The sequence below is a fragment of the Mirounga angustirostris genome, unplaced genomic scaffold (assembly GCF_029215605.1).
Source record: "Mirounga angustirostris isolate CCGP_5_RB_7025 unplaced genomic scaffold, mMirAng1.0.hap1 SCAF_1, whole genome shotgun sequence".
NCBI lineage: Eukaryota > Metazoa > Chordata > Mammalia > Carnivora > Phocidae > Mirounga > Mirounga angustirostris.
The window spans coordinates 145,850,585-145,865,349 of NW_026991709.1; the positions used below are offsets into that span (position 1 = coordinate 145,850,585).

The 14,765-nt window shown below is 53.2% G+C and overlaps 1 protein-coding gene across 16 annotated transcripts in view; it reads right to left on the bottom strand.

Annotated features, from left to right (window-relative positions):
• Positions 1-6: 6 nt before the first annotated feature.
• TRAK1 (trafficking kinesin protein 1) overlaps positions 7-14,765 on the bottom strand; it is a 178,681-nt gene continuing 163,922 nt past the window's right edge. For 10 of the 16 annotated variants that reach the window (XM_054504493.2, XM_064589324.1, XM_064589295.1 and 7 more), the window contains 3 exons: positions 13,895-14,239; positions 5,688-5,790; positions 7-2,791 (listed from right to left, as the gene is read on the bottom strand). In XM_054504493.2, coding sequence (XP_054360468.1) covers positions 1,993-2,791; positions 5,688-5,790; positions 13,895-14,239 — 1,247 coding nt within the window. In that variant the 3' untranslated portion in view covers positions 7-1,992. Of the gene's footprint in view, positions 2,792-4,813; positions 4,923-5,687; positions 5,791-13,894; positions 14,240-14,765 lie in introns of all 16 variants that reach the window. The other 6 variants (XM_064589302.1, XM_045903979.3, XM_045903978.3 and 3 more) reach the window with 3 other exon arrangements.

A 14,765-nucleotide genomic window follows, 5' to 3' on the forward strand; every position in this document is an offset into this window, starting at 1 on the left:
CCAGTGTGGTTTCCATCACTTGAACTTCTTTTATTGATATTCATTAGAGAATAAAATTGTATTGGTTTTTTTGATGCATGACAACACACGCTATTGGTAGTGGTTGAAAAAGGTTGATCATGAACTATACTAAATACTGCAACCTCCGAATTGCTGATTTTTACACTGGTATTTCCTTTGTGGTGATGGGTGGCTCCTCTCTGAATACATATAGTGGTCCGTTCAGTTCATGGTTTCCATATTCCTTTGTTATTCTACCTACTGCCTAAAAATACATTCAAATACAGAGAATTTCCTTGCAGTGAGTGCACACATACAACCACAAGGGGAGCTGAAAATAATGAACCAACCCCCTCGTGTTCTGAGAATAAATAATCTAAAAGGGTGGGACTGAAATTTGCTCCTTTGAGACATCCTCAAGGAGTCTTCAGTGGGCATGTTTACACTCGGCTGGACACATTTTTGCAGGGGTGGGAGGAGGGGGGGGCTGGGAAACAGGGATGGCAATGTGACCATTTCATCTGCATATGATGTCACCCGGAACAAAGGACCAGGGAGCACTGTGCCGGGCAGTGCAGCCTTCAGGTGGGAATAAATAAGTTACCTGCTTGGAGTGGAAGGCCACAGACACACCGTGACCAGGGCTGGAGAGAACAGCACACACACACACATAATAAATAAAAGTTCAAAATGGTCAGTGACAGCAACAGGACCAGGCTCCCCTGTTCATTTCTGGTTCTTGCCACGAGCACCTCTATCTGATTTCCTAGGGATAAACAGTGGGCACACGGAGACCAAGGTTTTGGGGGGGGGGGGGGAAGGATCTTCTTGTGACCACTCTGTCCTGAAACACGAGGGCAAGGTGCGGGGGCACCGACTGTGTGCGTAAAGACCACGTCCGTGCCAGCACACGGGCCAGCCTCCGACGCCACAGTGAGGACCGGAACCAGCAGGATGCCCAAGCCACGTTGCTCTCGTGAACCAGTTTGGTATTGCATTAGGTGGGTGGTTCTTTTTACTTTTCCCGCTGACACATTCCATCCAGCCCTTTCCCCCTACCCCGCCCCCAGCCCGTTCCTTTTCATCCTATTGTGAAAATTGTCTTGGGTCTGGTCTTAATTTGGTTTGTGACCCCAGGTCCCCAAACTCCACTGCTATCTATCTCACTAGCCACTGGGCGTGCATGAACCTATTTCCGTGGCCCAGAGCCACAGAGAGAACAGACTGCGACTTTCCATCTAGTACCATTACTTCCCTGCCTATAAAAAAATGGAGAAAATAAGACCTCACACAGAACACAGGGGGGGTCGCTACATTCTTTCAGGCCACACGTCTGGCCTGACGACCGGGGACAGGACATCGAAGGGTGATTTGGGTTGAAGGCATGGAAAGAAAAAGTCACACCTCAGAAAAGAAGCGACTCTCCACTGAAGCAGAGGAGTGAAGGTCTGGAGGCAGAGAAGGAAGAACAGTCCTGCCATCCCGGAAGCAACATCCGCTGCTCGTGGCCGCACACGAAGGCTCCCGCTGTTCCCGCCCAGCGACACGGGCCGGCAGAGGCCGCGCGCCAGCTCACCACGGGCGGCACCGGGAGCCAGCGGCGGATTCACGGGTTTCCTATCCATGGGATAAGAACGCCCTTGGGAGTTTCAGTGCTTCTCGAAGGCGAGGAGGAGGCGAACAGGACGCCCGGCCACTGCCCTGCCCTCGGGCTAGCACAGGTACAGTCCCCGTGAGAGCAGGGACGGTGCTGGGGCCCCTCCCGCCCGATCGGGAGAAAGGGCAGGTGGATACAAGGTCCGCAAGTCCTATGTACACTTTACAAAGTCTCCACTCTTCCCCCATTAGGCACGAGGTTGATTTGTCTAGCTCCAGAGGGGAGGGACGGAGGAGGAAAGAGGGAGTGCACAGTGAGGGGGGGGCGGGGGCGGGGAAGAGAAGGAGGCAGGAGCAAGCCTGGTCTCCTCCAGGGGAAGGGCCCTCCTCCCCTCCTCACCGTAAGCTAGTTTGTTTGGGGAGCTTAGCACCCATCAAGATGCCCGAGGTGAGAGTCACAGGGGCTTTCATCTGCATGCTGGACCCCACCATGGTGGGGAAGCTGCGGTTCCTCCGGATGCCGCTGTTGAGCTGCAGTCCGCCCATGGCACTGGTGACAGTGGGGCATCCGAGGGGCAGTCCCTCGGGGACCAGGCCGCCAGGGACGAGGGCCTGGGCGGGGCCCGCGGGCCCACAGAGGAGAGGTCCCTGATCCTCAGTCAAGGTGGGGACGTGGGCTCGCCCTGAGTTCACCACTTTGGCCACGCCAAACCTCCTGACTTTGTCCACGAGGTTGAGGTTGGAGACAGACACGTCTGTCTGGCTCTCACTGCTCCGGACGTTCTTCTTCTCCCTCACTTCCCTCAGGATGGAGCTGGCCGGCTTGGAGGCCAGGAAGTTGTCATAGGGAGGGCTCGTGCACTTGAACTCAAAGGAGGGCGGGGAGGACGTGGGCGTCTGCATAGGCGAGTTGGGTGGGGTGGAGGGGATCACAGCCATCCTGGGGGTGTAGGAGTGCAGGAGGGAGCCCCGGCCGGCCCTGTCCCAGCTCTGAGGATCGTACACGGCCGCGGAAATGCCCCGCTCCTTCAGCAGCCACACCAGCCCCAGAGACGTGCTCATGGTGGTCGTGGACTCACGGATGTTGGTGAAGGATTCAGCCAGGCTCAGTCTCCGTGGAGTGCACGGTGTGGCCACCGGCGTGGACTTCAAGTGGCTGGCGCTGCCACAAGCTGGAGTTGGAGCCGAGTTAAGGCTGACAAGAAAAGACAAGAGGTCATTCGTCAGCAAATGCCCACAAGCCCCCGGAAAGGTTCGTGGCCAGTCTCCTGCTGGGGAGCAGGGAGGGCTCCCCCAGCCCAGGTTCCCCAGATGCCTCTTTCCCTGTCTGTTCCTCCCTCCTACCCAAGAGGGCCCTGGGTTCCCTTGCGTGAGGGCATGGTTTAAAGTTAACAAGCTGCACGTTGATTCCCTTGTCTCGGCCCCAGAGGGCAGGGATAACTGTCCCCTCTGCAGGTGAGGCAAGTCAGACTCAGAGGTTAGGTGGCTAGTCAATGTCACACTCAGCTATTAACTGGAAGACCCAGGATTTGAGCCCAAGTCTGAGGGCTCATGCCTCAAGGATGGGGCTGGGGGGAGCCCCTCAGCAGAGAGGCTTCCTTTCCCTACCAAATTTACTCAAATTTCAGCGTTCCTTCCTAACGACTACTTCCCTGAGGCAAGAAGTTAACTAGGACTATGGGATCTGAGAGCTCATCTCAGGAATGGCCCCAGCAGGTAGGACCCTTGGGTGATGGGAGGGGGGGGAGGGCGGAGGCTGAGGGCGTGCATCACATCAGCAGCGGACCCCAGCCTCCTGACTCCCACTGTAGGCTCTTCCCTCCGTGCCACGCTAACCCCTTCGTCCTTCTCCCGTGGTTGCTGAGTCCACCTCGGGGGGTGGAGATGTGGGGTCAGCGGCAGCCACATCATGTGTCATCAGGCCTATATCTGTATGAAACGTGCATCACCAAAGGAAAGCAGGAAGATTCCTTCATCTACTCCTGCCAGGCTGGCTGAGGACCCAGTATGTTCCAGAAGCTGGGGTCCCGCAGTAACGGGAGTTATGACAAGGGTGTAGCAGGCGCTGCAGGGGCAAAGGCATTGCTGTCTGCTTAAAAAACAGGAAAGGCCCTCCCGTAACAGCTGGTACAGGGATGGGGCTGGGAGGCCACACAGGCCCTTCACGGCTGCTGGATGAACCGCCAAGGGCAAAGCCGCATGCCCCTCTCCTTATAGTCTTGCGAGCCCTGCCCTGCTACCCACCCAAGGACATGGCAGGGGCTGCAGGTGCCCTTTGGAACAGCCAGCTGGGTGGTCCCCGGCAGCTGGGGGACCCTCTGTCCCCAGCCTGGCAGGGGGAGGGCCAGATACCTGGGGCAAGACACCAACCAGGGGAATGGGCAGGAAGGGGCCTCCCGCTGTGGGAGGGAAGGTCACAAGCAAGTTCGAGCTAAGGCATCCTTTGGCTCCTTGCCGCTGGCTGGTCAGCACGGGGCGAGAAACCCAGAACAGGCCCACCTCACGCAAGCTCAGGGGTGGGGATGCTGGTGGGGCGGGAGCACTCAGAGAAACACGGGATTAGAAGCCACAGCAGATTCCTAAGGTTAAAAAGTGGGTTCTTCAAAAGGCACAGGTGGGATTTGACAAAATTGGTCTACAAGCAATAGAGGACAAGAACAGTCTGGACTCAAAAATCTTGTTGACGGGGCCATTCTTGGGGAGATCTGTGATTTTGTGTCAGGCAGCCGTTCCTTCAAACGCACGCAAAAAGCCTTCTCTTGCTACTGACTGCCTAGGCCTTTTCCGTCCCTGACAAGAGATGGGGACAGGTGTGCTGGTTGGCGTCCCTTCAGGCAGGAGAGCACTGGGCACCAGCCTCTCCCAGGGGAAGCTCTACCACACGGTGAAAACACAGAGCTCTTCCAACGCAGAGCCCTGGGGGGTGCTTGGGGGGGCTGGGGGGTGGGGGAGGGGGATGCCGGCTTCTCCAGAGGCAGGAAGGAGACAGAGAAGACAAGCTAACGTTCAGATTCCCTTTCTGCCGAGAACTTCCGTTAGGCCCGTATTAGTGCTGGCACTCGGCTCAACTGAGGATTTAGGGGGTTAGGGGTATCCACTGTCAAGGCCACGTTAGCCAGGCACAACCACAGAGACACAGCCACGCCTAAGTCCCGGGTTAGTGGCGGCCACGCGTGCACACACAGCTCCTTCCAGGAGGCCCTGCCCGGGCACGCACCGCTGACGGTGTGCTCACCCCCTGCCTCGCCTGTGGGCTCACTCTCTGCCCTACATCTCCTCTCAGCTCAACAGGGCATAGGGCCGCTTCGTCGTCCTCCTCACATGACCTGCGGAGAATTATTCATAGTTTAAGGGGCTCCCTGGGGCGGCTGCTCCCTGCGGGGGCCCTGCTCACCTCCCTCCCTTTCTGCGTTACCTGCCATTCACCCCAGCATCTTGCTCGACTGCACCAGCGAGAAACAGCTGAGGGGGCCACTTGACCATTTTGCCCTTCCACTGGAAGCCGAGCAGACCACCCCATGCCATCCAAGTCCTCTTGCCAGATGGTGCCAACCTCTATCACTTCTTGAAGGCACCACAGGGAAACGGACCGTGCTGGGCACACGGTTCGGTCTTCGGGTTTTATCATTTCAGTCCTTATCATGCGGCTGTGGTGCACGGTTCCTGCGGTCTATTCCAGAGGCACCAGGGGGCTTGCACAGGGCTCAGTAACTCCATTCTGTGAAGGAACTCCGTGCTCTACTGACAACCTTGGGGACAAAATGCCAGCAACTGTGGCCTTACCGCCTGTGGTACTGTCAGCTTCGGCTGGTTAAGGACGGACCTAAGAATCTTCCGTGGCCAATGAAAAAGGCAACTATAGGTAGGTCCAGGTCTGTCTCTGTGGTGGATCTGAATCAACAGGGGCCTCAAGTCAAGAGAAAAGATGGGACCCCAAACAGGTGACAGACAGCAAGTGCTACGGGATGCCTCAGCTGGCCGGAGTTGGTTTCGAATGAGCCTCTCTACTTGACTTTCCTTGACAGCAAGTCTTGCGAGGAGTGCCCCAACCTCACCGCATCCTTACCCACCCCGGCGCCTGGGTCCCTTACCTTGGCGTGACCCGCGTGAGCTCGTCTGAAGGATGCAGGATGCGGCATGTGGTGAAGGTGAAGGTGGAGTTGGTCTGTGACATGCACTTCCCAGGGTGGTGCGCTACATTGGGAGGGGAACAGAACATATTCCTTGCATCCAAGTAAACCCAGGAGAAAAGTCAAATTCCAGCATGGCTCTCAATGGACATAAGAAGCGATGAGCTACCTTGTTAACTGGATCTGGGCAAGGAAGGTGTAATGCAAATGTTCTGGATCGAAGGTGGTCTTTCAAAAATAACCACACTTTTGAGCACTGGCATGCAGCGCATCAAATTCCAGCTTCCGACCCAATCCAGACAAGGTTCCCCATCAGTGTTCTTTGGCCAGTAGTGGACCCAGTTTGAGGAGCTAATGAGCCCTTGGGGGTAATTTGGTTTCCCTCCTCAAGGGTCAGAATCGGCTTCCTTCTTGTGGTGCTTCACACTTTCCACTGGCAAACTGGTGCCAAGTTCTGCCAAGAAGAGGGGAGAGGTGCGGGGAGGGGCCTTGCCACCTGGAAACTGGGCAAGGCTCACATGGCTCCCTTTCCAGAGTACACGAAAAGGGGCTTGGGGAAGCTGGCTCCACTACTGTCTGTCAGTGATGGGCAGGGTGAGAGATGGGGCCTCAGCTGCCTCAGCAACAGGGGGTAAGACTCCCAGAGCCCGGGGCTGTCTTCAGCCCTAGGATCAGGTGTGGTCTGATGCACTCTAGTGCATACAGCCCCTGTCCCTCAGGCCACTTTCTTGGCATCTCCGGGATGTCTGATTTCTAAAGAAAATAAGACAGCCACAAGCTGTTCTCAATTTACTTCCTTTTAAAGCTCTAAAGAGCTGTTGTTCAGGCAGCTGAAGACTATGATTTGGAGCAAAGTAAATCACAGAAGCGTTAAGACCATGCATCAGGAAGCTGGCAAATGGTCAAGTATGGAGTGATAGAGTCTACGGGAGACATCATGATTGTAGAGGTCACCCTCATTCATAACTCAAATGCAAAAAAAAAAAAAAGAAAAGAAAAAAAAAGGAAAAGGGGGGAAAAAAGATGCTGCTCTGAATAGCATGCACAGTGAGGTACTGGGACAACCCCCCCAACCGCCCACCCCACCACCCCCTGCAGCAGCTCAGCCCCCAGAGACCTCTTGGGGGGGAAACGCATTTGGTTCTCAGATGCCATGAGCACTCTGAAGATTCAGAAGGCTGTGAGCTAGAATCTTCTAGCTCGTTATGGCAATTTTTCTCTTGGATTTTACAAAAAAGGCAAAGGAAAACAAAACAGAAGACACTGGTGCCCTAAACCTACAGATCCACACACAGCCAACTGTGTCTTTAAAAAACAAAAACAAAAACAAAAACAAAACCCAGCAACCAGATGAAACAAAAAATGTCCGAGACAGGCAAACTGAAGGCAGGCAGGACAAAGCCAGAGCACAAAAATGGTGGCAGCGACTAGAGGTGCAACGTAAGACTGCTTTGCCCTGATTATTATGGTCCAACCCATCTCTCTGGATCCAGGCAGGTGCCCGTGGTCCCTGGCGTGGCAGCCCGCACCCTGGCCACCAGAGTAAACTCTCAACCACAGGGAGCGCCGGGCACAGCAGGAAGGGGGGAAAAAACACACATGAAAACAGCCTTTATGAATCTTTGTTTCTCAACCAATAAATGGGATGGCTTAGGAACTCAGGCAACTGGAAAACTGCTGCAAACAAAACAAAAATGGAATAAGCTATGAAGAAAAGGCAACCGAACAATCACGATTCTCTGACTGCAATAAGGTCTAGCAACAAAAGCAACAAAAGGCCTGAGAGAAGCATCCCAAACAACCAGCGTTAGGGGTTATTTGGGAGGGAGGGAGGAAAGAAAAAGGCAGTAAAGAGAGGTAACAAAGACAAAACAGTGGAAAGAGCGAACCTTAAAAACAAATCAAAAGCAAGGCTGGATTTAAAATTAGAGGAGTGTAGCCCCTTTCAACACATGGCCAGAATATCAAATCAAAAGGTCCCAAAGGCCCACTCCTCCTCCACCCCATCCCACATGGGATCTTTGATTGCAACAGGTAGCGCGAGATGGACATTTTAGAGACGCGGTGGCATCAGCAGAAGCGAAACCCATCTGACGCAAATGGGTTTTGGGGATAGGAAAAGGCTGCTAAAATTCAGAAGTCATCATTCCCCGGAAGCCACGGATAGGAAGATCAACAGGAATCAAGAGCGCCAAGCCAGAGGTTCGGCCCCTCCACAATACCACTGGGACTCCTGGCCCCGCCAGCTCTCTGCATGTCACCGTTGCCCGCCGGGCTGCTGCGGTGCTTCCCTTCCTTGGGACACAATACAGAGACAGTGAGTCGCCCCAGGCCCCTTGTGCTCGCCGCCCAGCAGCTACAGGCTGATGCCTAAAGCCCTGCTTGCAGGAGAGCAATTTCTCCAAGCAAGACGCACAGGATGCCTTCTCCTCAGCAGGGACAGGAGGCTCGGGCTGAGGGCTCCCTACTCAAGTCCCCCGTCCCCACAGCGCACCAGAGCCCTGCCTCACGTGCCGTGTGGTCTCCTCCTGCCGCCCGCTCGGGGCCTCCAAGGGACGGGGTTTCTGGGATTTAATGCTCTGACTTCCTACTTCAATCCCCCGGACTACGGGGGCCCCACGGTGTTGCAAGGAGAGAGTATTAAATGGGTTAGAGTATTCACACTGGAAAGGGCTTCCATCAAGCATCCCCTAATCCTACTTTTTAATTTTTTAAAATTTTATTATTATTATTTTTATCTGTTCCTTTTCCACCAGATTCTGACACTGGTACAAACTCCGAATCTATCAAAGAGAACCTATAAACTTAGTTAATCCCTGATTATTCAAGATCTTCTGAGTTAGTGAACTACCTACAGGTGGCTAGCGTGCAAATTTTTTTTTTTTCTGAACACAGGCCGCATGCAGGCGCACCCCTTCAGCTAGCTGCAGGTGGGGGCATAGGAGGGCTTTCGACGGACCAGGGTCACCCTGCTCACTTGCTCTCTGATCCGACGCTGTGCGCTTTCTGCCTGGCGCAGGTGCACTTGGTAAATGGTTCTGATGGGCTGTGCTCCTCTGGGGGGCACAGGGTGCCCCGTACTGACTGGAAACTGGGTGCTTGGGACCCTGCTGCCACAGCCAGTCATGGGGTGCCCTGAGAGGGCCCACAGTCTCCAGTGAGCTGGTTGGGGCTTCCTCCCTGGATGGCCCTGAAACTATACTGGAGGTTATCTGCAAGTGTGCTATGCAGATCTGGGTGATCACTGCTCAGTGGGATGCTCGGCCTCCAGAGGAGATGGGGAGGAAAGCCCACTGCTCTCCCCAGGGCCCCCTGCTCTAGTTGTGAGGAGAGACAAGGAACGCAGACAAGGTGGGGTTGCTCTGGTGGGGACCTGAAGCCCGACTGAGACTCTACCAGCCTCTCCCATCCAAGTGATGTGATTGGTATATACCAACTCATGCATTTCAGTCAATCCCAATGGCACTTTCCATCCCCCATCCACAGGCAGGCTTGTAACTTAACGTGCTAGGGAGAACAGAACCTCGCCCCTCTAAAGGCCATCGTGGCACCCGGTCCTTCAAAGAGCCCCCGCGTGAACCCCCACAGATGCCAAAGAGCATGCCTGCTCCCAGAGGTTTCCAAGGGGAGTGTGAAATACACACCTGTACAAGGCTGCTTTAAAGGGGCTCTCTGAGGACGGAGAAACCTGGCCACACCATACCCCCAAGCCATGTTTTTGCTAACATAAATAACTTCTTAAAAGTCAAAATTACAACACCTCTCCAAATCTTGGAAAAAGAGGACTGTCTTCGTGATGCACTGAACGCTTTCCAGAGTCTCTTCCCCCTTTGGGAAGCAGCCAAACCCATGTGAAATGAACAGAATGCCTGACAATTTCCTTTTCTTAACTTGAACACTTAGGGTGAAGCTGCGGTCACACAATTTGGATCTGCTTTGCCATTTCTATGAACTCATTAGCTCACACACACACACACACACACACACACACACACACACGCATCTTCTCCCCACCCCCTTCCCTCCCCCCACCAGTTCCGGAAGCTGCCACCACATCAACAGTGGTACCCATGGGCCGGCCTTTTGTATCCAAGCCAAACCAAACCCACTGAAAAGAGAAGCCACTGTCCACCCAGTTTAAAGGCGTGGCTTGAACTAAGACCATCCGAACGTTTTCTTGTCTTTTTGTTTTGACCTTTGACTACTTCTAATGACTTTGTTACTTTTTGTTCAAAGAGTAATCACACTGTGCCGGGGGGGAGGGGGGGTGTCTTTGCCTGTCACTGCCCTGCTAAGTGCCTTCCAAACCGGTCAGGAGCGCGCTTCCCGCCCCCCCCCCCCGCCCCTAGGCGGTGCCGCTGGACCCCCTCATCCCATCTCAGTGCTCCCTCCTCCACTGAGCAGTGTCCGCGGCTTGAGCACACTCCTCAGTGGTCCACATGGGTGCTCCTAGAGCACGGGTGGGCCCTCCTGTGGTTTCCAGAGGTGAGGATGCCATCAAGAGAGTGCTCCCGGAGAGCAGGCTTGTTCAGGACATTGTAAGCAGGGCTGACTGCAGCTGTTGGTTTGGGAGGAGTCAATGACCTCTCTTCATTCATTTTTCCACTTCCAGGTTTCGGTTGGCCTGTTTTGCTCTGGTTTTATAGGTATCCTGAGGCAAGAGCATGGGGGCTTCCTTAGCATCGCCTAACACAGGTGGGTGTGAGCAGACCATCTGCCCTGTGCACAAGGACGAACTCCTGTAACCGCTCCAGAACGAGGGCTGGGTTAGAAAGTCTTCCCATCAGAGTGGGACTGCATGGTCAAACGTGTAGACAAACACGAACGTTTCCTACACCTGAGGGTCTATGAATCAGAGGGATCGGGCTTTCCTTCCAGACCCATCAGGCCCCCATGGCCCACTCTCCCTCAGGACCCACTTGGGGTGCCGGGACAGCAGGAAGGACAGGACACAGCTACAGGGTTCTGCTCCAACCCGCTCCTGGCCCACACAGGCTCTGGAGAAATACTCTGCCGGCCCCACTGGCCCTCTGGCTCCTTTCCTCCACGAGCTCTTCCTTCTCTTGCCTTGCTCAGTAGCCACTCCTGAACAGAACCTGGACCTATGTATCAAGTAAGGACGCTATAAAAGAAGCTAATTCCTGGCCTTTGCCGGTGGGCTGCGGCGGGTGGGGGAGCGGGGAACAGGTCCACGTTCTGCAGCCTCAGGGGCTTTTTCAAGGGCTATTTGACCAAATGTGATTTTTGCCTTCAACACTTACTTTTGCACCTTAGCCCCAACGACACAGCTCCACCGTGGGGCCGCTGCCAGACAGGCGGCCGTGAGTGCTAGGAGCCCGCTTTCAGGCACTTCCCCCCACTGAGTGGCCCTCACGGGTATGAGTATGAAAATAAACTGACCTTCGCTTTCTTCTACGTTGCTCTAATCCTACTTCTTTCTCCCCTGTAAGGATCCTGGCATCCAAGATAATTCAACTAAACTGTCCAACCAACCATCTACTAACGTAACTGTATGACTTTAAAACACTGATCTTCATCCTTTCCCACATGCTGGCTCTTCCCTCCGCATAAATACCTAAAATTCAGAACATGGACAGTACAAGATCATGACTCTTTCTGATAAATTCCACTTTCTATGTGAGTTAATATGTAAAAGTCACTGAAAAGTAAAACTATAATCTAAAAATTGTTTTAAAAAATCCATTTTAATCATCTAAATTATTTACAAATATAAAAACAAGGAGTCGTGCTTTTTAAGACATGGGATTATAAAAATCAGCAAATAATGATACAATACATTAAAATATATTGAGTTTTTTTTTTTTCCAGTACTCAGAACTTTTTCTCCATGAGCTAACAGGTTCTAGACAAAAGTGCCTATTATTCAAGTCTCCCCAGTTTCCTTCCAGAGTATCAGTTGCAAGAAAAAATGGCTAAACCTTCTTCTGTCTTCAAAGTTCCTCCCTACACAGTATTCCCAGATGGCAGCTTCTGGGAATGTGCTATCTGGCAACAGAAAAGCCTAAACATCAAGGGTGGACTGAGGCAGGGACCAGACCAGCCTGGATACAAATCCTAAGACAGACAATGCCCCAGTACTCCCGGCTGAAGCTTATCTATTTACCTGTGACTCCAGGATTATGTACATAGTGCTACTCGGGGCCTCGGGGGTGATTTACTTAGAGTGACATATTTCTTACCTTCCAGTAATCAAAAGGGTCCTGTTACTCCCAATAGGGAAAAAAAGAGCCAAATCACTGTTCACACTGATCCCCTCTGTGCTGAGCTTTTAGCAAGTCTGACCTAGAACGAGCCTTAAAGAACTCTTGTCTTAAATGATCAGGCCCTTCCTAAGTTACCTTCAGCAATCTACAGAACTCTTTCTGATCACATACTTCCAACCTGGGGCTCCTCTAAGCTTCAACTCTAGATTGGTGTGCCTCTCCTCAAAGTTGCCAAGATGAATTTGCTGCAGGTTTTGAGGAAGGAGGGAAGAAGTAATAAATATGTCTGTTTATGGTAAGGAAAGTGGTCAGGATTTATGTCATAATTGGTCTCTCCCTCTGACCTCTGAGGGAAGTTCTTAGCTGACTTGATTGGTAAGTTTTATTCCTTCTGTACAACTTCTTGAAGACACACCTAATGGTGCTACTTTAAACTTATAGCATTTACCTTCTGGTCCACCTGTAGGACTGCAGGGTGGGGTCATCACACTTGACATGATTCCTACCCTTTCAGTCACAAAACTCAGCAGACACTGTGTTTTCCGTACCACTGTCTGCCTTCCAGAAGGACAGTGGAGCCGAGAACAAAGGGAAGTAACGATACCACAGCTGGTTTCTCTAAGTGTGGAGATATTAAATAAAACATATTTTCATTCCCTTGCAAGCTTAATCTGGTAACTTAATTGCTAAAAAATAAATCAATAAACCATAAGCTTACGTGCTAAACCAATCCTTTTTACTTGGTGATATCTCTAAAGTTTACGTCAAAGAAAAAAGAAAAGTTGGCCCCAAATAAAGTCCCTTGCCACAGGCATCCGAACTTAGGCTGGGAGGCGCCATCATGCACCTCAGCTCTCTCCTGCCCTGTCCTTCACCGGAGTGTTGCGGCCTTCACGAATGAAAGTTAAGAATCACAAAGATGCGTGTCCTTTCCTCAAGTCTAATGACTCCGAGATGCCACCAGCATGACAACATTGGGTGAATTCATCTTTTTCTGCATCTCTGCCCTGATCCCATGAGAGAGCTTCCTTGTCTTCTCAGCACCGCAGTTGGGGGACCCAGGAAGTCTGGGGCAAATGGTAACCACATAACCTTTGTGGTCCCAGGGCCCCAAGCCCAAACCATTTCATCCCAGTGACGCCTAGGGTGTAATTCTGCAAACTCATGATCCCATCTTTAATGGGGTAGCAGGGGGTGGGTGATCAGCTAGAGCTCTTCTGATTCATCTAGGGTCCTGTCTCTGGAAAAGCTTACTGACATTCTCCTTGGGTTTGTTGGGTTAAGGAGTATTGCTAAAACACTTTGGAAAACTCCACTTTGAACACATGTGTAAGCTGGAAAGAAAATGCATATACCTTCATTGAAGTTAGAAATGTGAAGAGTCCGATCTATTCCAGTATTGTCTGAAGTCCTGAACACTTTCTGGGCTTCTTCCTATTTCGACACTCCTCAGAGGTAACAGATTCTCTACTTCACCATCTCGAGCAATCCAGCGCTCCTGATTTCCCCTTAAAATGCCCAACTCTGCTCAGCTCAGTTTGGAAATCACTGCAGGACTCGGGAACCTGCCCCGCCCCCCACCCCCAGCCTCGGGGAGAGACCCACAGCAGGAACAGGGGAGCTGATGTGCGGGGCAGAGTGGGGGGCAACAAGCCACTTCTTTTTAGCAGCCTTTCCTGCTCCCCGGTCAGGAGCCCTGGCGGGCCATGCACCTCCAAGATGGGCAGGGAGCTACACCCATTCGTTATACCACGGGGGCATCGGACTCTGCGTTAAAAAACAGAACCGTGTGATGGGAATGCTTTAATCATCACCCACACAGACGAGCAGAAGCTACAGACAGAGAGCCACTACGGATGGTGCTCGGAACAGAGGTGAGAATGGCCCGGAACTCGGCCTCCGGTAAAGGTGCCAGGTTTACAGGACTTATCGAGGTGCCCTCACCAGACCCCTCCTCCTCCTCCTCCTCCTCGGCCGCTGGCGGCTCCTGCATCTCCTCTGGGCAAGCCTGAGGCCGGCGCGGGTAACTTCTGCTGCCTGAGCCAGTCACGCGTGCTCGGGACCCCTCACCTGAGGTCTCTGGGTGCTGAACTGGCGTGGAGGTAGCTAGGCCCGGGAGGGAAATGTGGTCACCTGTGTCATCTTCCTCAAAGTCGTTAAGGCAGTACACTTCGTCCAGGTCAACGTCCAGTGTCCGGAAGCCCTTGGTGACCACCCCGGGCCGGGGGTCCAGGATGCCCCCGAGGTGGGGCTGGGCCAGCTGCTGCCAGTGGTGAAGGGTGGCAGAGCCTTGCAGGAGAAAGCGCAGAGAGGGATGGGGGACAGGGAGAAGAGACGGTTAGGATGGAGGTCTGAGCCGATGGCTGTCACCACCCCCGGAGTGTGGAACCCGACCCCTGGCAGGATCTGAGCCCGGCGGGTGCACTCTGGGAGGGACGCTGGCGGAGCAGTCCCGGCCACGGGCCACCGTGCCACAGGGGCTGATACCTCGCCACACCTGGGAGGAGCACCCATTCAGGGAATCCCAAACAAATCTTTTTACGAAACAAAACTAGTGCTGTCCGGTGGGGCAAGGATGTTTGGTGACAAACTACCTTAGTCAAGCAAGGTCGATCCCCAAACCCAGCACCGTATCAACGTAGGAACAGCAGAGGAAAGATAAGCGAGACAAATACAAAAAGGGGGTGTCTGGGTACCGACTCTGTGCCAAGTACCCATGGCTGGGGACAGGGAAAGACCCAAGCAGAGGCAGCGTAAGACAATGTGGAACCGACCCCGGGACGCATGACAAGAGACAAGCAAAAGGAAACGAGAG